The 25101-nt window shown below is 36.1% G+C and overlaps 1 protein-coding gene across 5 annotated transcripts in view; it reads left to right on the top strand.

Moving 5' to 3' along the window:
- Positions 1-25101, top strand: part of LOC106883075 (uncharacterized) — a 335438-nt gene that overhangs the window by 68835 nt on the left and 241502 nt on the right. For 4 of the 5 annotated variants that reach the window (XM_052966955.2, XM_014933956.3, XM_052966956.2 and 1 more), the window contains exon 2: positions 3215-3338. The exons of the other annotated variant lie outside the window; for it this stretch is intronic. In XM_052966955.2, the coding sequence (XP_052822915.1) occupies positions 3316-3338 (23 nt within the window). In that variant the 5' untranslated portion in view covers positions 3215-3315. The remainder of the gene's footprint in view (positions 1-3214; positions 3339-25101) is intronic. 5 annotated transcript variants of the gene reach the window in all.

Here is a 25101-nt window from a genome sequence, read left to right as displayed (position 1 = left end):
CTCAACTGTTAAGGTGTGGCACTTTTTCACGCAGCTATCCTCCTCCATTCTCACCACATGTCCATACCAGCGCAATCGTCTCTCTTGCACGCCACAACTGATGCTTCTAATGTTCAGCTTTTCTCTCAAGATACTTACACTCTGACGGGTATTCACATTGACATTACACATCCAACGGAGCATACTGGCTTCATTCCTTGCGAGCTTACGTATGTCCTCAGCAGTTACAGCCCATGTTTCACTGCCATGTAGCATGGTTGTTCGTACGCATGCGTCATACAGTCTGCCTTTTACTCTGAGTGAGAGTCCCTTTGTCGCCAGCAGGGGTAAGAGCTCTCTAAACTTTGCCCAGGCTATTCTTATTCTAGCAGCTACACTTTCAGCGCACCCACCCCCACTACTAACTTGGTCGCCCAGATAGCGGAAGCTATCGACTACCTCTAGTTTTTCACCCTGGAATGAGATAGAAGTTGTTTCCTGTTTGTTTGCAGTCTTTATTGCACCTGAACATCTGCCACAAACAAAAACTAACTTGCTAGTTAACCTGCCTTTGATGTTGCTGCACCTCTTATGTGTCCATAGCTTGCACCGGGTACATCTTATAGAGTTACTACCTACTCCTTTTCTACATACTGAGCAGGGCCATCTACCTGAAGGGGTTTGTGTTTTATCTACCTTCCTACTTATTAGGATTTTGGTTTTAGCTAGGTTGACTCTAAGGCCCTTCAATTCTAGACCTTGCTTCCACACCTGAAACTTCTCCTCTAGTTCTGATAGTGACTCCGCAATTAGGGCAAGGTCATCAGCATAGAGGAGCTCCCAGGGGCAACCTGTCTTGAACTCCTCTGTGATTGCCTGGAGGACTATGGTAAATAATAGGGGGCTGAGGACGGAACCTTGGTGGACCCCTACCTCTACCCGGAATTCATTGCTGTACTCATTTCCAACCCTCACCTTACTGGCAGCATCTCTGTACATGGCTCGCACAGCTCTCACTAGCCATTCTTCTATCCCAAGTTTCCTCATTGACCACCAGATAAGGGATCGGGGGACCCTGTCAAAGGCTTTCTCCATGTCAACGAAAGCCAGGTACAGAGGTTTATCCTTAGCTAAGAAAAAAATGTTTATCTGTTTCTCAAATGAAAATAGAAAAGTCACTTGAATGGAAACTCCTGTTCTTATTTTATTCTTCCTGTGATCAATAAAATTAAGTACAAGTCAAGTACTTGGATTGATTTAATTGACTATAGCAATCTTCCTAATGTGGTTTTGCACTTATGTCTGCAATTAACTATACAGTGTTCTGCTATGGACACTTTTTTCATACTTTAACCCTTTAGCATTTAAACTGGCCATATCTAGCCCAAACTTCCACATGTTTTATGTTCAGATCAGACAGATCTGACCTACACTGTCATTCTAAAAAAAAGCAGTCACATCATTGACATCTCAAAGCTATGAGATAATGCATGATTAATTCAAAACTATGTGAATAAATAAGCATTACGTTTGACAGAATCTTAGTATAAAGATGCCTCCCTCTCTAATGTAACCCTGCTCAGTCAAAGGGGATCTTAGTCTTGTGAGTTGCATGGCAACCTCACCATTGCTGGTACCATGAAAAAAATCATCCAGTATGCTCTGTAAAGTGGTTAGCATTACAAAAGGCATCCAGCTGTAGAATCAATGCTAAAGCTGACACAAGAGCATAATGCAGTCCTTAGACCCATTGGATTCTATCAAACTGTTTATCCCATGCCAGCATGGAAGATGGATGTTAAAACATGTTGTTGATGATGATGATGATGATGATGATGATGATGGCAATAGTGATGGCAGTAGTAGCAGCAGATGTGGCAATGGTTGCTTCTGCTCCTTATAGCTGTGAATGTTTATCTGTCTATGGAACTTATTTATAGGAAGTCATTAAATGAGTCAGTTTAAGTTACAAATTTTAGTGGATGATACAACACTGTGTTGTTAATATTATACGAATTGTCTCAGATCAAGAATCCAACATCCTATTAATTCAGCTAAAAGCAGTCCTTGGTTTTATTTCAATGGAGATTTTTAATTCGCAGATGGTTTCAATGTAGCTGCAATCTTGATTTCTGTTAGATTTTCTGGCTTTGGTCTCGAAGAATCTCTAAAGCTGTTATCTATTAGTTATTTAAAACCACTAATTCACGGATTTATTTTTTCTTTTCTGTATGAATCTTTCAATAATAGATAATAAAAGAACATTAATAAGAGAAATAAGTAGACAGTTTTTGAAACTAAAACATCTGTACTGTTTGTGAACATTAATGACAATTGAAATAATCCTCTGGATTTCAGGGAAAATAACAATATCTAAAGCAGCTTGACCTGAAATCTTGTATTATTCTTGATAAATACAATAAAAATTGATTTGAGAAGAGGTGAATTGCTCTTCAAAATTATATAGTACATTCTATATTTGAGCTACTATTGATAAGTATTGAATATACTTCACCTTAGAACGGTTTTGTCAATAACAAAACAGTGTATACATTGTAATCACCAGAATTGTCTGACTATATTCAAAGGCAAGACATCTGTTTAAAATTATATATATTGCTATATGTGTATATGTATAAACAAAATCTAACATCTGGATACTGGCTTAAGACATCCAACTAAATTCCTTCACCCATTCAATATCATCTTTTATTTTTTTCCTTTTAAATTTATGCCAAGACTAAAAACTCATTCAATATCATTCAATAAAATTTGTATATTTTCAATGTAGGATACGTTATACTTGTTATATCATACTTTACTTTAAACATGCATGTATGTTTGCTATATTTGTAGATATCAGAACTGACAGGGATTAAAAGAAAAAAATTATGGAATTACAAAAAAAAAAAAAGATATTCTTGTAATTGAGAAAATTTAATATATATGAGAAACTAATATTTTTTTAGCAATGCTATGAATAAATGGTCCATTTAGATTAATTTGATTGCAAGCCTTAAAAATTTGAAGCAAGCAGAGTCAGCCATCTTGATTTCAAGATGCATATCTGTCAGTCATAACATGCAGATGGCCTTCATTTTGAGGTTATACTGTGTGTTATATATTCCTCTAAGATTTTGTATATCTTTTGCAATTGTTTTGTAATATTTTTAAAGTATATTTTACCATTTGATTAATATTTAATATTTTGTTTTTACATGTTCTCTTTATGCAGATAAATACTGCTCCTATATATTAAGAGAGCACCAAAATGGATAGTTTTACTTTAATTTTTACGTCTGATGTTAATTCCCTCAAATCTTGAAGAGATATTTCATGGTAGCCATGTCAGGTTTTAGGTAAGTCACAACCTCATTTCTATTGATGAGTTAATTTGTTACTCAGCTATTTCAGTTTTGAAGTAGTCTGTACTTCTTTTAAATGTGTACACATTTCAGTAAATAAGCTCTTATTTAGATTTTAAACCAGCCATATCTGGCTCAAATATTCTATCTTCCTTATGTTCAAACTAGCCAGATCTAGCTTCACATACCTACCCTACAATGTCATTCTAAAAATGAAAAAAAAAAACCAAAACAAACTCCACATAGTCTCAAATCTGTGACATAAAGCATGATGACCTAAGAACAATGTGAACAAATAAACATTACATTTGACAGAGCAATCTGAATGCTAAAGGGACAAGTGTAAGACTTTGTAACAAGTAAGATAGAGTAAAAAGTAAGTTACAGGCCAGTATGAATTTCTGTTTTCATTCCATGTGTATTTGTTTAACTTCACTTAAATTGCATAATACTCTTCATAATCACTACTCTTATTCCATATTTTTTCCTTGACATCCCTACATTATAATGACCTTCTTCCTTCCTCAGATTCTATATTGAAAACTTTTGCCCAATCTTTCAGAACCACACTTTCTGAAACTTCTTGAAAGTCAAGATAAATCATTGACCTTATTAGTTTGGGAGAGAACTTTAAAAAAGGTATGGGTAAAGCCATTCTTTTATGGATTTAATATAAGAGAAAAATGTTATCCTACCTATCAGATAGAAATAGAAAAATCATTTGAATGTAAACTCCTGAGAGACAGCTAGACCAACCCAGTGAAGGGTAATTTATATGGTTGCTTCAAGCTGCTAGAAATAGCAACCAAATCTCATCAAATCACACCCTACTATCATAAAAAAAGGAAGGGGATTATGGATAATGCAGTCATGGATATACAAAATGATGGGATGGTCACTATTAGAATGCTTTTGATCATAGGTCACAAGGGTAACCTGGAACTAAATAACGAGTACAGAATCACTTCAAGCTATGTTTAGATATGTATTTCACTTAAAATCTTGTTCTCACCTCCAACCCATAAATGTATTGTCTCAATGTCTCTGCTTTTTTCTACTCTGCTGCTACAATGGTTTCTACTTCTTGGAGCTAGTCTTGTGCCACTTCCATTCAGGCACTCATGGTTCACTTGTGTCTCATCCTTTCAACATCCATATTGTATCTGCCCTGCCCCCACTGCTAGGTACCACACTTATCACTACATCCAGTTTTTTCTTCCCAGAATGTTAGCTCCCACCCCACTGGAATTCCTTTCGAAACATGTCTTTGCTACAATTGTTGATTTGCAGAAATTTGAATAGAATGCTAACAGCATAATTTCAGTGTTCTTGGATGGCTTGTAAAAGCAATGCGTACCAACCCTTTCTCTAGACCAACCTAAAAAAATTAAGAAAAAGAAGTTCATATACCCACGCCTTCCAAAAAATTTAAAGAGAGATTTGCATAAGATTTTATCTTCCACATTATGTATTGAATACATTTGTTAATACCAAAGATTACAAAATTATGTTTTTTATTACCAAAAGAAGTTCCATGACATTGTTATAAACAAAATTTTAATTTGTCAGATAGCTATTCTTTGAATGCTTTACTTTGCTTCAACTGGGGAACGTGTCATATTGATAATCTTCTAATTCTTTGTTTCTAATACCATATGTATATTCTGTGCACCTTATGTCACACAAGAACTTGCTGTATCAATGAACTAATGAGAATACCTTCATATAGTTTGTTCAGTGTGCTAGAAATAGCAGCCAAATCTCCTTCTTATCACATTCTACAGTCTTAATGAAAAGGAAGGACATGCTAGATAGTAGTGTTGATTGAGTTGTTGCTGTTGTTGTTTATTCCATGGCCAACACCGATCAAATAGATGTGCTAAGAGACATTCTAAGGGTGTGCATCTCATCTTTTATAAAAACAGTAAATCTAGGGTTACTTTTTCAATGTGTCCTTTTTTAAAGCCAGTAAAGTGAGTTTTGAGGAAGATTTTTACTGCTGTTTCTAGCAAGTTGATCAAGCATGTAGAGGCTTTCATTAGTTTCAAGTGTTGATTGATGAAGTTGATGGTGGTGGTGAGTGATGCCATTATTGTAGTTGATATATTTGTGCTGATAATAAATTATAATTTAGACTTATATCAATCTGCAAATGTCAGATTTGGTAGTATTTTTCTTTGGTTATTTTATCTAAATCATATCTCACTCAAGAATTTCCATCTCCATTTGTTAATTTTTCACTTTTCTTTCATTTCATTTAAAGAATCCAAAGAAATTATTCAAAATATATTAGAAGAATAAATCGAATTTTTAGCCTTAAGATAGCATGGTACATAATATTTCTAATTTCTTGAACATTCCATCAATGTTCTTTGTTGTAATTGTTGTTGTTGTAGTTATTTGATGGTATCAGTCTGTGAATTGTGAAAGACAGTGAAATGGCAGGAATAGTAGAGTGATGGTATTTAGTTATGTGCCGCTGTATACTAAGCTCAAATTATAACAAAGTAGACTTTGCCTTTCATTCTTTCTTACTTAAGTCCTACGTTTTCCATGGAGCATAGGCCATTGATTGCTTTTCCCCACTGTTCTCGACACTGGGCTGTTGTTTCTGCTTTTCTTCAGTTGGATCCCTACTTTTTCAACCTCTCTTCTGCCTCCTTTGTGGGTTTCCCCACTTGTACTCCAGGCATATTTTTCCCTGGGGGAAGGCCTTCCTCTCACAGACCTTGGTTTTGAATTGCCATTGATACTTCAGTAACTTGCTTTTTTTCTAGGTAGGCGTATTGGCTCAATGCAAAGCCATTTTTGTCCATATTTGTCTGGCCTCTCTCTTTTGACCTGTCCAATATGGGAAGCCCTACCTGGAGCTCATGCTCCACGAAGATAGTTCTCAGGTTCATTGAGGCATACAAGCCATCACACCACAATAAAGACTGGACCTTGTGGTACTTTCATTCTTTCAGAGTCATTAAAAAAAATACTAGTCAAGTTGAAATCATCATCATCATCATCATCGTTATCATTTAATGTTTGTTTTCCATGCTGGCATAGGTTGGGCAGCTTGACAGGCTGGCAAGGCCAGGGGCTGCACAAGATTCCATAGTCTGTTTTGCTTTCAGTAATATACTCATAGGTGGTGAGTTGGCAGAATCATTAAGCATGCCAGGCAAAATGCTTTGCAGCATTTTGTCCATCTGTATGTTCTGAATTCAAATTCTACCAGGGTCCACTCTGCTTTTCATCCTTTTGGGGTCAATAAAATAAGTACCAGTTGAGCACTGGGGTTGCCTTATGCCAAAACTTGAAATCATATTAAGGTATAAGAGTACACTTGTACTGTTAACTTAAATCTTCAAGCAGACTCAGCATATCACTGAATGACAAGGCTGAAGCTTTTCAAAAGGGAAAGACAAGACCATACTGTATCAGGATCAAGCATTTTCACCTGACTGCTGCTGACTGCTTGAAATCTCTCTGTCTGCTGACTGGCTTTTCCTGAGAGCTAGGTAGGTAGGTAGGTAGGTGGGTAGAGTGGAGTGTTGAGCAGCCTAAGTATTGAGATGTCTTATGGCTGCTAGCTGACTGCTATGAAACTAGTAAATAATGACAAAGTCTCGTTTGAAGTTGCTTATATTTCTTTACTTTTTTCTTTTTCTTTTTCATTTTTTACTTTCAAACTTGAAATTCTTTTACTTGTTTCAGTCATTTGACTGCAGCCATGCTGGAGTACCGCCTTTAGTCGAACAACTCAATCCCAGGACTTATTCTTTGTAAGCCTAGTACTTATTCTATCGGTCTCTTTTGCTGAACCGCTAAGTTACGGGCACTTAAACACACCAACATCGGTTGTCAATTGATGGTGGGGGGACAAACAGACACACAAATATATACATACATACATACATATATTCTTCTTTCAGTTTCCGTTTACCAAATCCACTCACAAGGATTTGGTCAGCCCAAGGCTATAGCAGAAGACAATTTCCCAAGGTGCCACGCAGTGGGACTGAGCCTGGAACCATGTGGTTGGGAAGCAAGCTTCTTACCACACACCATGCTTGCGTTCCAAAGTAGGAATTCATTCAGACATAGGTTTCAAACTTTTGAATTAATCCCACAACCATTTCAAAAGGGAAATATTTAACTGTCAACAGGTATGAGAACAGGAATAAAAATTGCTCACTACCAAACTTAAAAAAAAAAAAAAGAAAAAGAAAAATGCTATTGGTTTTCTTACAAAGAAAAGCTCAAGAAGCAAAAGAAAAGGCTCTCAATGAGGTTTCTTTGGGATGATACCCAAAAAGGCACAAGGATTTTTTTTTTTATTGAACTTGTTAGTAAAGATGTCTGTGATGTGACAAAAGACGTTCTGCTTGGCACAAACATAATCACTGTGGCTGAAGAAAAAGTATCAGAGAATAACCAATATCTTATCTTTTGTATTTCGTCTGTCTTTACATTCTGGGTTCAAATTCCGCCGAGGTAGACTTTGCCTTTCATTTTTTTGCGGGTTGATAAATTAAGTACCAATTGCGTATTGGGGTCAATCTAATCGACTGGTCCCCTCTCCCAAAATTTCGGGCCTTGTGCTTAGAGTATATAAAAAAAAGAATATCTTTTACTTGTTTCAGTCATTAGACTGCGGCCATGCTGGAGCACTGCCTCGAAGAATTTTTAGTCAAACAAATTGACTCCAGTACTTTCTTTAAGCCTTGTACTCTTTTGCTGAACTGCTAAGTTACAGAAACGTAAACACAGACACAAAGATGCATGCACGTACGCACACACACGCGCGCGCGACGGGTTTCTTCTGGGAAATTTGTAAAGATCCAAGTTTCGTTTTAGGATTAAAATATACGTCAGCCTTCATCTGATACTAGACTATTACAAAGCACAAGTGGAGCCCATACCAGAGAACTTCTTGTATACCTGGTGGGGTATTGATACTACATTCTCTCTCTTTCACACACACACACACACATTCTAGATAATGGGGGAAAAAAATCAACGATGATCTACATACAAAGACACTGCAACCACAAACTCAAAGGTATATTCTTTTACTCTGCCTTTTTCACTTCTTCTGAGAAAAGATCCAGAAAAATATATAGATCAGCGGATCTATTCCATCTCAATCACAGATCAGCATTCTTTTAGAGACAATTATACCCACAAAAACAAAGAAGGAAAAAATGACTAGGAATCATCGTTATTGGAATGCTTTTGATCATAAATGTGTTGAACTACACAGTTCACCTGGGGGATAAACAACAACATGTGTATTATATGCTATTGATGTGAGAGTATAATGATGGAACTTCGAGGGAAAGATATTAACGCACCATACAGTCTTTAAAATGTCTTCTGTATAAGGGCTGATTGGTATTTAAACATCTACCATTAATTACAGGGTTCTTGCAACACAAGTCAGTACAATTAAGACTGATTTATGACTAAAGACATTAAAATGATAAGTGTGGCTATAGCGCAAGAAGTTTGCTTCCCAACCACATGGTTTTGGGTTCAGTCCCAGTGTCTTCTACTACAGCCTTGGGCCGACCAAAGCCTTGTGAGTAGATTTGGTAGACAGAAAGTGTGTGTGTGTGTGTTCACCACCACCACTTGACAAGTAGTGTATTTACCTCCCCGTAACTTGGCGGTTTGGCGTAAGTGGGGGATAGAATGAGTACCAGGCTTAACAAAATAAGTCAATTAGTTCGACTAAAGTCATTCAGGGTGGTACCCCAGCATGGCCTCAGTCTAATGACTTAAACAAATAAAAGATAAAAAATATAGTTTGAAATAAAGATTTAGTCACGAGGTCTGCAATTTTTAAGGAAGAGGGTTTAGTTGATTCAATCGACCCCAGTATTTGGCTGATACTTCGTGTTACCTACCCCTGAGGATATGAAAATCGAAGTCAGTTTCGGTGAGATTTGAATTCAGAACAAATATTTCAAAATATTTTCCAACGCTGTATCGATTCTGGAAACTCATTGAGTTATACATGTTTTGAAATAATAATTGATTCTGCCGAGGTCGACTTTGCCTTTCATCCTTTCGGGGTCGATAAATTAAGTACCAGTTGCGTACTGAGGTCGATCTTATCGACTGCCCCCTCCTCCAAAAATTTCGGGCCTTGTGCCTAGAGTAGAAAAGAATAATTAATATTATGCTGTCAGGTCTGCATTAAATACCTTGGGGTCCGTCGTATAGATGATTATGTAAAAATAAAGTTTTAAAAGCATTAATTTATTTTATATGAAGTATATCATGGTATCTTCGGCGAAAATTACATAATTTTAAATGTTTGTAACTTCTTTATTATTAGTTTCTAACTTCTTTATTATTAGTTTCTAGAAAAAAATGCAATTTTCGTCATAAGCCTGCTTAAACTACATCAGAATTACTTTTTGAAAAAAATAATCTAGCGAAAATTTGAAAAACTTTAAATGTTAATAAGAAATTTAACGGGATCCCTATTTTGGAGCCTAGAATTATTTTCTTAGATTGGTAAGGTTTCGTCACTTTCTGAGTTTAAGCAAACTTTACTAACGAATTCAAAAGCTGTTCATTTTTTATCAGGTCATCTTAGTGACTGAGGAGTTACTTCCCTTGCACAAAAGACTTGTTTGTTGTACACGCGATATTATTTAAGCGCTGTGCTGGTTTGGCATGTCTCTGTTTTTAATATATTAAAAGAAAGGGCTTGTAATAAGTTGATGGAATAAGATATCTTTTTTGTCGAAGAGTCGTGATTCTTATCCTGAGCGTTTAGTGCTTACTTTTTATTTTGATAAAGAAACAAGAAATAAGGATTTAGATTGTTTTTATGTAACACCCTGGTCTGCTCTGATGGACCAATCTTATAGCAAAACAAATAGTTCGCTGAACGACAAGGTTTTAGCTGTTGTCATTTAACCCAAAGTCAACGCCGTTTGGGCGGATTTATGATCAAATAGATAGGATGGTCCAGCCTAGATCATCCTGTCTGACCATAAGTCTTTTTAGAGATATCTAGAAATACATTACCCAATGTGTCCTCTTTTAAAAGACGATAGTGTATAATTTAAAAAAGATTTAGTTGCTATTTCTAACTAATCGAACGACTACAAAGAGGCCCCATATGTTAACTACATGCTGATATGATGGCGATAGACATATTTCGTAATATACAAAAACAATAGTCTGACATTGATGCTTATTACTACTACTTCTGTAGTAATAACAGTAATAATGAGTTCTTATAGTGGTACAAGACCACAGATGTGTTGAAGAGAAGGAGAACAAGTGTAGTTGATTGATTCAACAGGCTATAACAGTGGTTTATAAATAAACATGTAGATTTTGCACAGGGAAAATAGCATTTAAGTATCTGGTTCAGAGCTTTAAAAAAATATGCTAGGTGAAATGTTGACCTAGGAGATAGGCAAGCTGTAATTTTTTTGCACCGTTATTAATGTCATTTGCATTACTCTAGTAATTATTCTGTTAATGTATTAGTTTAACCCAATGATTCTCATCTGAGGCCCATATGACCCTCGGGGGTCCATATAGGGCTTATGCGTAAATAAATCGGTTATACTTCTATGATACACAAAATATTCAAACAATTGTTATATACATCATATTATCATCATCATCATCATCGTTTAACGTCTGTTTTCCACGCTGGCATGGGTTGGACGGTTTGACTGAGGTCTGGAAAGCCAGTGGGCTGCACCAGGCTCCAATCTGATCTGGCAATGTTTCTACAGCTGGATGCCCTTCCCAACACCAACCACTCCGAGTGTGTAGTGGGTGCTTTTTACATGCCACCATCACATTCAGATAATGCTTTTTACATGCCACTGGCCCGGGAGCCAGTCAAGGGGCACTGACATTGACCACATTCGGATGGTGCTTTTTATGTACAATTCCTAATAATATTTTTACTTCTTTTAGTAATTTGAGTGCAGCCATGCTAGGCACTGCCCTTAAGGGTTTTAGACGAGCAAGTCATCTCCAGGATTTATTTTTTAAAACCTAGTACTTATTCTATTGCTCTTTCTTGCCGAAGTGCTAAGTCATGGGGTGTAAGCAGACCAATACTGGTTGTCACGTGGTAGTGGTGGGGAACAAAGAACAGATACAAATACACACACACACACACACCCACCCAAATTTGGGGAATAGAGTAGATAAAATCTAGGTTACATATATTTCCTAGCTAGCAGAACCTCAGAAGTAGTAATTACCCAAACGAGGGGTATTCCACTAGCTACTTCTTTACCTTGATCCTTGGATCTTACCTTTACACACACACACACACACATGTACAATAGACTTCCTTCAGTTTCTGTCTATCAACTCCACTCACAAAGCTTTAGTTGGCTTGAAGTTACGATAGAAGTCACTTGCCCAAGTTACCTTGCAGTGGGACTGAACCCAAAACTGTGTGGTTGGGAAACAAGCTTCTTACCACACAGCCATTTGTGTAAAAATATAATAGGATTTATAAAAATATAGTAGGATAATTTTTCTTTATAATTGCAATTTTGCAATGCATTCCCCTCCTGTCTATCTCTCACTTTCCTTTCACACTCTTGCGAACTCACTCACTCTGTCCAATTCTCTGTACCACTTCACTTCTAGTTACCTCCCTGCAACTTAAAGATATGACTTGACTCATCTTTTTCATCATCTTCTCTTCCTCTCTCATTCTCTCTCTCTCTCTCTCTCTCTCTCTCTCTCATTCTCTCTCTCTCTCTCTCTCTCTCTCTCTCTGTCATTCTCTCTCTCTCTCTCTCTCTCTCTGTCATTCTCTCTCTCTCTCTCTCTCTCTCTCTCTCTCTCTCTCTCTCTCTGTCATTCCTTCTCTGTTTTTCCAATTGGAGCAGACATGTGTATCTCTACTACAGGCATTCCATTGGTTACGATGACAAAGGTTCCAATTGATCCAATCACTCAGCCTGCTTGTGAAATTTACGTGCAAATGGCTGAGTACTCCACAGACATGCATGCCTTCAACATAATTCTCAAGGATATTCAGTATGACACAGAATGTGACAAAGCTAGTCCTTTGAATTACAGGCTCAACTCATTTTTACCAGCTGAGTGGACTGGAACAACAGGAAATAAAGTGTTTTACTCTACGATATAACATGCCACTGAGATTTAAACTCAGCTATATACCTTCATGATGATTATGGTATACACCACTGATTTCCACATAGCTCCCATCTAACAAAATTCTAATGACTGAAATAGGTAAAAAATAGAAGATGGCATAAAATACACTAGTGGAATTGCTATGTGGTTGCACAATCTGCTTGAAACAGTAACCAAATTTTTTCTTAAGTCACACTGTATCTGGAAATAAGGTGTTCAGAATTGTTAAAGCACAAAATAAACTACTTATATTAGTTAACTGTTGAGTTACAGAATCCTTCAAAAATTTGTTGCTTTTCAAAATTTGCCAGCACTACTCCTCTTTAAGGTTCTTTTACTATTCACTTGTCTATCTTTTAGTATTTTAATCTGTATATTTAATTTAAAGGCCACTCCCTCTGGTGAAGAGAATTGACCTGCAAAAGTCTAGTGCTGGTGCCATGTAAAAAGCACTCATGCAAAAGTGCTCGTGCAGTATCATGTTAAAAGCACCCGGTACACTCTGTAAAGTGGTTGGCATTAGGAAGGGCATCCTGGTGTAGTTCTCCAGCTTGTCAGCTCTGGTCAAACCGTCCAACCCAATGGACAAAGGATATTAAACAATGATGACCATACTGGACATGCACTTTTGGCTGACATTGCTGTTTTTCTTTTACTTGATATATTGCTGCTTTCTTTTCTCCCTTTTCCAGTAGGAGCACTGAGTACAATAACTGTATCATTATTATGATTATAAAAAGGCAGATGGCTGGTAGAATCATTAGCATGCTAGACAACATTTCATCTGTCTCCATGTTCTTAGTTCAAATTCTGCCAAGGTCAACTTTGCCTTTCATCTGCTTGAGGTCAATGAAATAAGTACTAGTTGAATGCAGGGGTCGATGTAATCAACTAGTTTCCCATCAAAAAGAAAAAAAAAAAAAAATTTCAAGCCTTGTACTTATAGTAGACAAGATTATAATTATAAATGAAAGAAAATAAAAAAAAAAATAAAGAAAAAATAAGAAAAAAAAAAAGAAATCCAGTGACCCTAATAAAGTACAGTAGAGTATTTTCCATTTTTAAACTTATTTTTTACTATAAACAGGATTGTAGTCTTGACAACCTTAGGAATTGCATAAGCAATCAGAAAAATTGTTTTACACTTGGATGATTTCTGTAATGCCGCCCAATCTGCTGTTGTGAATGGGTTATTACTTAGAGACCATAGGTAGGTAAGTAGGGATATTGAGCTTATATATACTTATTTCAAATACATGCATATATACATATATACATACATACATACATACATAACATACATACATAACGTATGCATATATACATATATACATACATACATACATACATACATAACGTACATACATACATAACATACATACATAACGTATGTATATGTATCACCATAGAGCTATGTCTGTGGCAAACTTTGATTTCACATGTAGTTTAATGGTGTCACACTTTAATCAGTCAGCTAGCTGCTACAATCTGAATCTCAGCTAATTACTTCTCTGTAATTCTCCATATGTAAGTATGTGTGCTTGTGTGTATTTAAATGAATACTAACATACACGTGTGTGTATGTGTGCATTTATGCATAAATTTATATCTATATATCTGTCTGTCTATGTATGTGTGTGTGTGCGTGCATTCCTGTTGTTTTCAACCTACTGACATACATGGTTGACTAAAGGACCATCATCCAGTGTTTTAAATCCAGGTTTTGTCCCCATTAACAGGGGTGGCCAGATCTACCTCAATGCCATAGCAACCGCCCTCACACCATCTTGCCTGATTTTGGGCATCCTCCTTTTTCAAACCAACCCTCTCAATCTTCTCCTCCACCTGTCCCCTCCACCTTTTCCTCGGTCTACCTCGCTTTCATGCTCCATTTACCTCAGACACAATCACCCTCCTCAGAACATGCTCTTCATCCCTCCCCAACACATGCCTATACCACCACTTGAACAAAAATGTGTTTTGGGTGTGTGATCCCTCTTGATCTCACATAGACTAGATCTTTTAACTTATAATTATGTCAAGCACTTTTGTCTTTATGTTACAAAAGCACAATGTGTGTGTGTGTGTGTGTGTGTGTGCTGCCAGCCATCACCTCTACTCCCCCCTTCTTTCTTGTCTTGTCAACTCATATTTACCATTGAACACTCCTCCAACCTTGTTCATCATTCACTACAGTCATCCCATCTGACTCCATTTCTAACCACTTTGCACTCTCCCCATACACTCTTGCAACCTCTAGCTACCACCCTTCCCAGTATTTTGTTTCTACTCTCTTCTCTATTCACATTTTTGTGCATTGAGGGTACACTCTGAAACTTCTGTCCATATTCTCTCTTATATTTATGTTCCTGTACCTCAAAAGTATGCTGTGACACCTTATCACCATCATCTTAATCTTCCTTCCAGTTTGTGTCATTGTAACAATGGATCAAAACACTGGATCAAGAAGTGTTCAAATATTGAACAATGAATCAAAAAGTGTTCAAATACATCTTGAGACCTCTTTTTAATCTATTCTGATCATCAGTTGTTGCTCAAGTGGATTCTAATACATGGCGATGACCCCAAACATGTTTCACTTTCAATCAAGTACTTCATAGTAGGTTATTATCTTGACCTGTTATTCTCTGTGATAACAATTTGTTCAAAAGTCTCAGGAATGAAGTTGATCATGAAGTCAAAACTCAGAAACCATTGAATCTCAAAAGTCTATTTTAATGCAGTCTTATTTCTTACTACCTAATCTTTTCCCTGCAATATATCCTCCTAATACCCCCCACCCTTCTGCCTGTGCCCAATCATTACATTCCCCTTTCAATCTCCCACCCTCGTTTTGCAATCTCATGAACTCACCTACCCACTCTACCTCTCTAATCCCTGATCCACTCACCCCTGCCCCTTCCCTGTCACATCTTCACCATCTTCTCTCTCCCTCTCTCTCTCTCTCCCTCTCTCTCTCTCTCCCTCTCTCTCTCTCTCTCTCTCTCTCTCTCTCTCACTCCACCTGAGGTAGTCATATTTTCCCTCTAATGCAAGACTCCTTTTCCTATCCTTAAATAATTCTCCTTGTCTCAGTTGAGGAGTCCTGTCTTGCAAGTTACTTGGTGACCTCACTGGTGCTGGTGCCATGTAAAAAAAAAGCATCCAATTCACTCTGTAAAGTTGTTGGTGTTAGGAAGGGCATCCAATCATGGAATCCGTGCCAAAGCAGACAACAGGGCTTGATGCAGTCTTCTGATTTGACAGTTCATGTCAGACTGTCTATCCCATTCCAGCATAGAAGACAAACATTAAATGAGATGATGATGATGTCATTAATGGGTTCTATGTCTCAGAGACATTGTGAAGTAATTCAGAAAAAAAAGGTTATCATGCAGTTTATTGACCTGTGAATATATTTTGTTCAATAGGAAACAATTGCTTGTATTAAAAATATTTTCATTGCTGGTTCAAATCATAATCAATTAATCAATTCATCAAAACCCAGAATCTAATGAGATTAAAGGTACACAACAACAGATGCAGCATCCTCTCTAGGTTTTCTTGGTCATCAGCCAATATTAAGTTTTCCACTCATCTTTTGATTCTGTATAATTTTCATTCTGCTTTTCACTTGACAGTCATTAATGAAATTGAATTGATATTTGTTTCTTATAAAATAGCAGTTTTGTTAGCCATTAATCTTTAGTCTGTAAATATAGTATATTTTTCATATGCAACAAAAGCAGTAGTAGATTAAAATAGTCATTGGTGTACCATATTTAATGCAGATACATTGCAAAAGGCAAATACAGCAGTATTCATCCATAGATAATATCCCTTATGGATGCACTGTATTCAAAAAACAAAAAACAAGACTATATCAGTAGGAGATGAAAATCAACCAGCAGCAGTGATGAGAATGTTAAATGTAAATTTCTGCTTTATTGGGCTTTGTCAGTAGCATGTATCTACACCAGATGCACCCTAACACAAAGTTTGTTGCTACAGATATAGGAAAACAGAGAATGAAGAATCACTGATGTTGCAATTAGCTGTCTAGCTGAATTAAAATTCATTCAGAAGATCCGTCAAGCCAAATGAAATTGTAGTCATGGCCAATGCCAGCCTCGCATAACTGGCACATGTGCCAGTGGCATGCAAAAACACCCTTTGAACTTTGGGCCTCACGGAGACACTGACAAGTGACTGAGACCTTTGGCAATATTCTGTGTTTGAGAAGACCTATCAAACCAAGTGAGACCATAGTCGTGGCCAGTGCTGGTGTTTTGTAATTGGTACTTGTGCTGGTGGCATGTAAAAAGCACCCACTACACTCTTGGAGTGGTTGGCATTAGGAAAGGCATCCAGCTGTAGAAACTGTGCCAAATCAGATTGGGACCTGGTGCAGTTCTCCAGCTTACCAGTTTTCAGTACAACCCATACCAGCATGGAAAACAGATGTTAAATGATGATGATGATGATGATGATGCAATAGAGGCAGTATTAAATTAAAATCGCCATCTATATATCATACCTAATGCAGATACATCATGAAAGGCAAATTAAGCGACAATATCCCTTAGGGATATTCTGTGTTTAAAAACACTAAACTATAATATGAGTGGAGTGAAGGGAGAGAAAGAGAGAGAAAAGAGAGGGAGAGAGAGAGCACTTACATAAAGTTACTAAAGGAAAGATTATTTTTGAATTTTACAGATTTATTTGCTTACAAATTCCATTTCAAATATAGAGAAATAATATACTAATATAGAGTATACAATGAAGATTTGTATAGTTATTGCTTGTGTCTGTGTATATAATTATATATGTAATTATAACTATTTATTTTGTACACCTCATATGTATGGAATACGATATCAATATAACATTTCAGTTCTGTGTAAGGACATTGATTGATCTCATTATATAAATTATATAGACTATTTTATTTACACTCTGACTGACAGAAATAATCATGTATGTAACTTCTATATTTAGTAGTACAATGGAATTTTGGCTCTAGACCCTCCTGAAAGCAAAACATGATTTTGTTGAAAGATAATATATATATTTTATATTATATATATATATATATATATATATATATATATATATACATGCATACACATACACAAACACACACATACATACATATATACCTATATATAAATAAATTAATATAATATGCATGCATACACACACTTATGTGTATGTGTATTTATGTGTGTGTATATATGTATATATGTGTGTATACTTGCATATGTGTATTTGTGTGTGTGTGTGTGTGTGTTGAATCTACTCTGATCTTATTGACCTGTCTCCCAGTCTCCCTCCATGTTCCCCCGTCCTCCTATTCTCCTTCATTTCTGCAACACAATTTCTTCCAAGGTTTGTATCCGCAGCAACTGTTGCACATATGTTTGACAAGGTTTGCTTCTTTTACCATGAACTGGTTCCTATAGTTATAATTGACGTACATCTTCACCTTTTCTTATTCAAGTGTGTTCCACAAAGTCTGTGTTTGTTGATGGTCTCTATTAGCAATGACTATGATATTTTCATATAATATTCTGTACTGTTGAGTAAATGTTACTCCCTAGAAACATTCTTCTATATTGCTCTTTGCTTTATATATATATATATATATATATATATATATATATATATATATATATATATATATAACACACATCTATATCTATAATATATATAATGTAGAAGATGTGTTTATATCATCATCTTCATCATCATTTAACATCCATTTTCTATGCTGGCATGAGTTAGATGGTTTGACTGGAGCTGCACCAGGTTCCAGTCTTCTGTTTTGGCTTGGTTTCTATGGCTGGATGCCCTTCCTAATGCCAGCCACTTTACAGAGTGTACTGAGTGCCCTTTTGCATGCCACCGGCAGGAATGCCTTTTGCATGTCACTGACATGGGTGCCTCTCATGTATCCCCAGTACAGGTGCTTTTTACGTGTCATCGGCACAGGTGCCTTTTATCTGTCATCGGCACAGGTGCCTTTTATCTGTCATTGGCATGGGTGCCTTTTACATGTCACCAACACAAGCCACAACCACAATTTCACTTAGCTTGATGTGTCTTCTCAAGTGCAGCAAATCACCAGAAGTCTCAGTCACTTGTCATTGCCTCCATAAGGCTTAAGTGAAGATCATAGTTCACAACCTTGTCCCATGTCTTCCTGGGTCTACTTCTTCCACAGCTCCCCTCAACAATTAGAAATTGACACTTCGTAATGCAGCTGTCTTCATCCATACACATTACATGACCATACCAGAGCAATATTCTCTCTTGCACACTATGTCTGATGCATCTTATATCCACTTTTCCTCTTAAGGCACTTACACATTGTGGTACATGCACACTGACTTTGTACATCCAGTAGAGCATGCTAGCTTCATATCTTTCAAGCCCTTACATGTCCTCTGCAATCACAGCCCATGTTTTACATGTCCTCTGCAATCACAGCCCATGTTTTACTGCCATGTAGCACACAAGCATCATACAATCTTTCACTCTGAGGGAGAGGCCTTTTTGTATCAACAAATACTGTCACAACTACCACTATACAATGACTATAACCACTAATCATCACAAGCAACACAACAACAGCTAACAGCACCAATTGTAATTCTTCCAACGAGCTCTTATAAACCAACCATTATCAATGTGACTAACTATATAACTCTACTTCACTCACCCCACAACTGCTTGCCCACTCCTTATAACTGATCCTTTTCTTGGTTATTATCTTTGTATCATTTGGATTGTCCTCCTTTCCTTCCCGCACTTCTTTGTAGTAGTAGTAGTAATAATGATAATGGTGGTAATAATAATAATAATAATAATAATAATAATAAGATGAACAATGGTCTTATTTTGCCAGAAGGGCAGCACTGATACAAGTCTAACGTTACAAAACAAACATTAATAAAAAACAAAAGAAAAAGAGAAGAAAGTCAAAGCATTAATTAAATTATTCCCTATTTTTCTTTTTTTCTTTTCGTCTTTTTTCTTTTATTGTATCCTTTTCCGTTTACGTTTCCAAGTGAAAATGATGGTTTTTATTTTCTCCCTTTTCCTATCTTCAAATGTTAAAGATTCTTCCATTAATTCTTCACTAACTTCAATAAGTAAATAAAATGAATAAATAAATAAATAAATAGGTAAAATATATAAAATAAAAATCAACAAGCCAAAACATATATAAATAAAAAAAAAAAACCCAACCAATTCTGTTCTGATTAATCAACAAATATGATGAGTAATTTTTACTACCCACACACTTTCATACACATGCAGTTGGAAATGTACACACATGCATGTACAAATGTGCGCACACACAATTAGAAATGGATATACACATTCATATATACCCACACACTAACACTTAATACATACAAACACATTCATACTACCACTCACACAGACTTACATGCACACATGCAAATAGAAATCCTTCACTAAGTTCTGTTCAGGAATAGATTTAGTATTCCACATTCATGCCATTGTATTCTAAATTCTTTTATGATTGACAATGTTTTGTAAAGAAGCTCAATCAAAGAGAATGATCAAATTGTCATTGATGGTGTTGGTTGTGGTAGTGGTTCTTGGCAGTGGTAGTAGTGGTGACAGCAATTGCGGTCATGGTGGTAGCATCCTTAGTACCATTATCTTTATTATATATCTTATATGCATGCATACATATATCTATATAATTATTTAGTTATTTATATATATGGTGGTGCTCCAACATGACTGCAGCCACATGGCTGAAACAGATAAAAGAATACATACATATATATATATAAAATACATTAAAAGCTTGAATCTTGCTTGCTTGCTTGTAATGTTACCCAGCCAAACTCATGCATAATGGGAAAATATTCCGAAAATAACTTATCCCTGAAAGGGAAGAAGCTCTTACCTTTTGATTAGACACAATGACTTGACAAGGAAAAAATATGATTTGTTTTTTTACAGTAAATGTTTCTATTTTCACCTTTGTTAAACACAATATTTTAATCATTTAGAAATATTTTTAAGTGAATGTGATTTCAAAAATGTAAGTTGTTTGTGCAGTAAGTATTTATATTTTAGCTTTCTTTAAACAGACAATATTTTAATGTTTTTTAAAAATTATTTTCAAGTGAAAACCATTACAAAAGGGTTTTTTTGGCATGTTTAAAAACTATTTTAAAGAGAAAATGACTTCAAAAATATGGTAAATATTTTGAAAAAGACCCATTTATAACCATGGTGTGAAATAATTTTTTTCCATAGGTTTTTTTTTGAGCGCATTCAATGTATCTCACCTCCAAAGATTTGGCTGCTATTTCTAGCACGCACTACTACTACGTAACAGCTATTTGCAATAAAGGACCTGAAATACCTGTTACATGGTAGCAGGGCATGCCAGAAATAGCAGCTAAATCTTTCCTTTTCTTAAGGAAGGAGCTGTTTACACATGATTTCAATATCACATTCGTTGAAAGCATGCAAAATAACCTGGAAAAGAAAAAAAGAACCCACGAAACAAAACTCTATTGCTGGGAAACTCAAACTTTCCTGGTGACCCAACGGGTCATGGGTAGCCTACCATCTGAATGTGGTCAATGCCAGTGCTGCCTGACTGACTCCCGTGCTGGTGGCACATAAAAAGCACCCACTACACTCTTGGAGTGGTTGGTGTTAGGAAGGGCATCCAGCTGTAGAAACCTTGCCAGATCAGATTGGAGCCTGGTGCAGCCTACTGGCTTGCCAGGCTCCAGTCAAACCATCTAACCCATGCCATCATGGCAAACGGACGTTAAAGGATGATGATGATACATATATACATATAGGTGCAAGAATGGCTGTGTGGTAAGAAGCTTGCTTCCTAACCACATGGTTCCAGGCTCACTCCCACCGCGTGGCACCTTGGGCAAGTGTCTTCTACTATAACCTTGGGCCAACCAAAGCTTTGTGAGTGGATTTGGTAGGTGGAAACTGAGAGAAGCCCTTCGGATATATATATGTATTTGTGTCTGTATTTGTTCCCCCCCCCCATCGCTTGATAAATGATGTTGGTGTGTTTAGATCCCCATCACTTAGCGGTTCAGCAAAAAGAGACCTGGGGTTGATTACTTCAACTAAAGGCGGTGCTCTAGCATGGCTGCAGTCAGATGACTGAAACAAGTAAAAGAATAAAAGTATATATATGTATATATATTTATATATATACTGGGTGTGGTGAATATATCATCATCAAAATTATGCAAAAATGAAAATAAGACTGACATCTCGTTTTAACAGATATATTTACCAAAATTACAAGTTGATTACATTGACCCCAGTATTTGAGTGGTACTTTATTTTAAGAATTCCACAGAGATGAAAACCAAAGTTGACTTCAGTGGGATTTGAACTCAGAATGTAAAGCACCAGAAGACATGCAACTAAGAATTTCACTTGACATGCTGATTATTCTATCAGATTACCACTTTACATACTAGGATTGCATTGTATTATATCAGTTTGGATGAAACCAAGACAAGAAACAGCAGGAGGTTTAGAGTTGCTTCATTTTTAGACAGACAAAATGAAGTTGATACATTTAGCTTAGAATAAGATGTGAGGTAATAGTATTTATTTTCTTGCACAGGCCTGGAGTAGTTAATCAGACCTACAAATATTTTGGATAATTTCTCTTTCAGCATATTTTTTTGCTCTTAGTTTCAGACATTTTAATCCTTCTGCGTGTGCATTTGTGCTTCTGAGGCAACACTTTGCTTTCATATTCATATTTAGGTAACACATGTCTTTCATATTCATAGCTGTGTGTAGGTGCAAGCATAGTTATGTGGTTTAAAATTTTGCTTCCCAACTACATTGGTTCAGTTCCACTGCATGATACTTTGGGCAAGTATCTTCTACTATAGATGCAGGCTGACCGAAGCTTTGTGAGATGATTTGGTAGACAGAAACTGAAAGAAGCCTATTGTGTGTGTGTGTGTGTGTGTGTGCGTGTGTGTGTCACCCTGTCTTCACATCATGATAGTTGAATGTCAATATCAAACAATCTATGTCCTTTGTTTCCAATTTTCTGTGAAAACATGTCTCACAATGGGGATATATTGCTTGGAAACAGGTGAAGTTTGATAAAAGGGAGAACATCCAGCTATAGAAAATCTTCCTCGTAAAATTCCATCTAACCCATACAATCATGGAAAAATGGACATAAAAATGATATGATAATAATGATGTTGATGATCTTGATCATCACCTGAGTTTAAATATGTCATAACCAATGGCTTACAAATAGAAACTGCATTGTGTTTGGTTATTTGACTGAATTACCTTGGTCAAAATTGAGGCTGGTTCACTTACCTTATGTAGGAGATAGAAAGGGTTTTTTTTCTTTTACAAGTTGTTACAAATGCATAAAGTCGTTCTCCACATTACAAAAACATTGTATTCATGAAATGTTTGAGATAAAGTGGTATTCCATTAGGCAAAAATGTATTTGCTATTTACATAGAAGTCAACATGTTTCCACAGAATTCTATGCTGTGGCAAGCTCTTTAGGAATACAGTGTTTCAGTAATGTTGGTGATGTTTGTAAATATCATTTCAAGGCAACAAAATAGTAAGCTGGTAGAATTGTTTGCACACCAGACAAAATACTCTGCAGCATTTCTTCTGGTTTTACATTCTGAGTTCAAATGTTACTGAGGTAGATGTCACCCTTCATCCTTTGAGGGGTCGATAAAATAAGTACCAGTCAAGTACTGGAGTCAATGCAATCAACTACTCCTTCTTCCAGAACTTTAAGCTTTGTAACCTATATTAGAATGACTTATTTTCTTATATATTTAATATTCACAAAGAATAAAAAGTTTTGGATGGTACAACAATGCACTATAATACAAAAAATGGACTATATACCTGTTGTAATTTAGTTATTCCGAAATATCATCGGACTATAGATAACTAAATTACAACAGGTATATAGTCCATTTTTTGTATTATAGTGCATTGTTGTACCATTCAAAACTTTTTATTCTTTACAAACAATACACAATGCTTCAAGTGAACTACAATACTCTCCTATTTAATATTCAATAATCTTTAACTCTGCTAATGGTTTTATTTACAGTTAAGCACCAGCCAATGTCATCTTTTTTCCAGTTGAGTTTTGAGTATCTTCTTTTATCTCCACATTTGTCTGAGCTGATGGCTCTATCTTTTCTTTTGGCTTCCCTGTATTTGTGCTCTTATTTGCTGCAAAAAATAAAAGCTATGTTCCCATGCAGATATTTATACTCTCTTATACATAAATAACTTGACAGAAAGATGGATATATTTCATATGAATACTTAAATTTATCAATATTTTAAGCTTGTGTAACCAATTTTGCCTCCTGCTGTTGGAACTTTATTTTAACTAAAGTTTTTGGTTTTATTTTCCAAAAGTTTGTTGCAGATGTTTCTCATTTAATCATTGAAACTATGACATTGATGCTGATACTTGAAAATTTAAATACTCCTTCAGGCTACAAGAACTCAGAAATGACTGTGCTTTCATTTCCATAACTGTCAGATATTCACATTGTTTTTGTTTCATATTGGATGCCATCAGTTTCTGCCTTCTTTTGAGAGTGTGATTGACTGACTGAATAAATAACATTATTATAAGACTAGAGTTACTTAAAATCAGAACGGCTGACCAGTATAACTTTGAAAATGATGGATTAAAGTTCAATGTATGTAAAAAAAAAATTGCCAATTGTTACATTGGCTCTCAGTGAACAGGAATAGAAATAACAGAATAACAGGGGCTATATCTGTCAAACTAGACAGCTTGAAAAACCATAAGGGCACTCAAAATCTCTATATCTTGATATGTAGAAGAAACCCTCATTATATATGTCTACATTTCTAAAGATAATTTTATCCTTGTATATTTGTAATGTAGTATGGTAATAGGTGATCTACATTATCAACAGAAGCAATACTGTAAAAAAATATCATTGAGAGATTATCATTAATATTCTAATTGATTTGTTTGTTAAATTTTCATTCAAGAAACATTCATTTTAGGACCCTGTCTCCATAGAACATTAGGACCAAATGTGGTATGTCTGTAGAATAGGGTAAAGGATAAAAACCCCCTTCGGTCATGAATGATCATGAGATTGCACCCATAACATTCCCCTCCCAGGCACAAGTCCAGGCAAGATTGTTTATGGAAGATCAGCAGTCACCCATGCATACCAACCTCCCCTTTCCAAGCCATTGAGGTTATCCAAGGAAAAGGCAAAGGCTGATACAGCTTAGCACCAGTGACTTTGCAACTCATTTCTACAGCTGAGTGAACTGGAGCAATGGAAAATAGTGTTTTGTTCAAGAACACACCATATAGACCAGTCCAGGAATTGAACTCACAACCTCATGATTGTGAACCCGACACTCAAACCACTGAGTCATGCACCTTCAGGTCTGTAGAATAACTAAGCATTTATTGCCCTTGTAACCTGTCAGTTTGTTGGGGCTTGCATTTAGCTGAATATATAATCAGCTTAAATGTAAATGCCATTATT

This window comes from Octopus bimaculoides, chromosome 4, assembly GCF_046866305.1.
Source record: "Octopus bimaculoides isolate indiv1 chromosome 4, ASM4686630v1, whole genome shotgun sequence".
In the NCBI taxonomy this organism is placed as follows: domain Eukaryota; kingdom Metazoa; phylum Mollusca; class Cephalopoda; order Octopoda; family Octopodidae; genus Octopus; species Octopus bimaculoides.
This window is presented reverse-complemented; position numbering and strand designations above follow the sequence as displayed.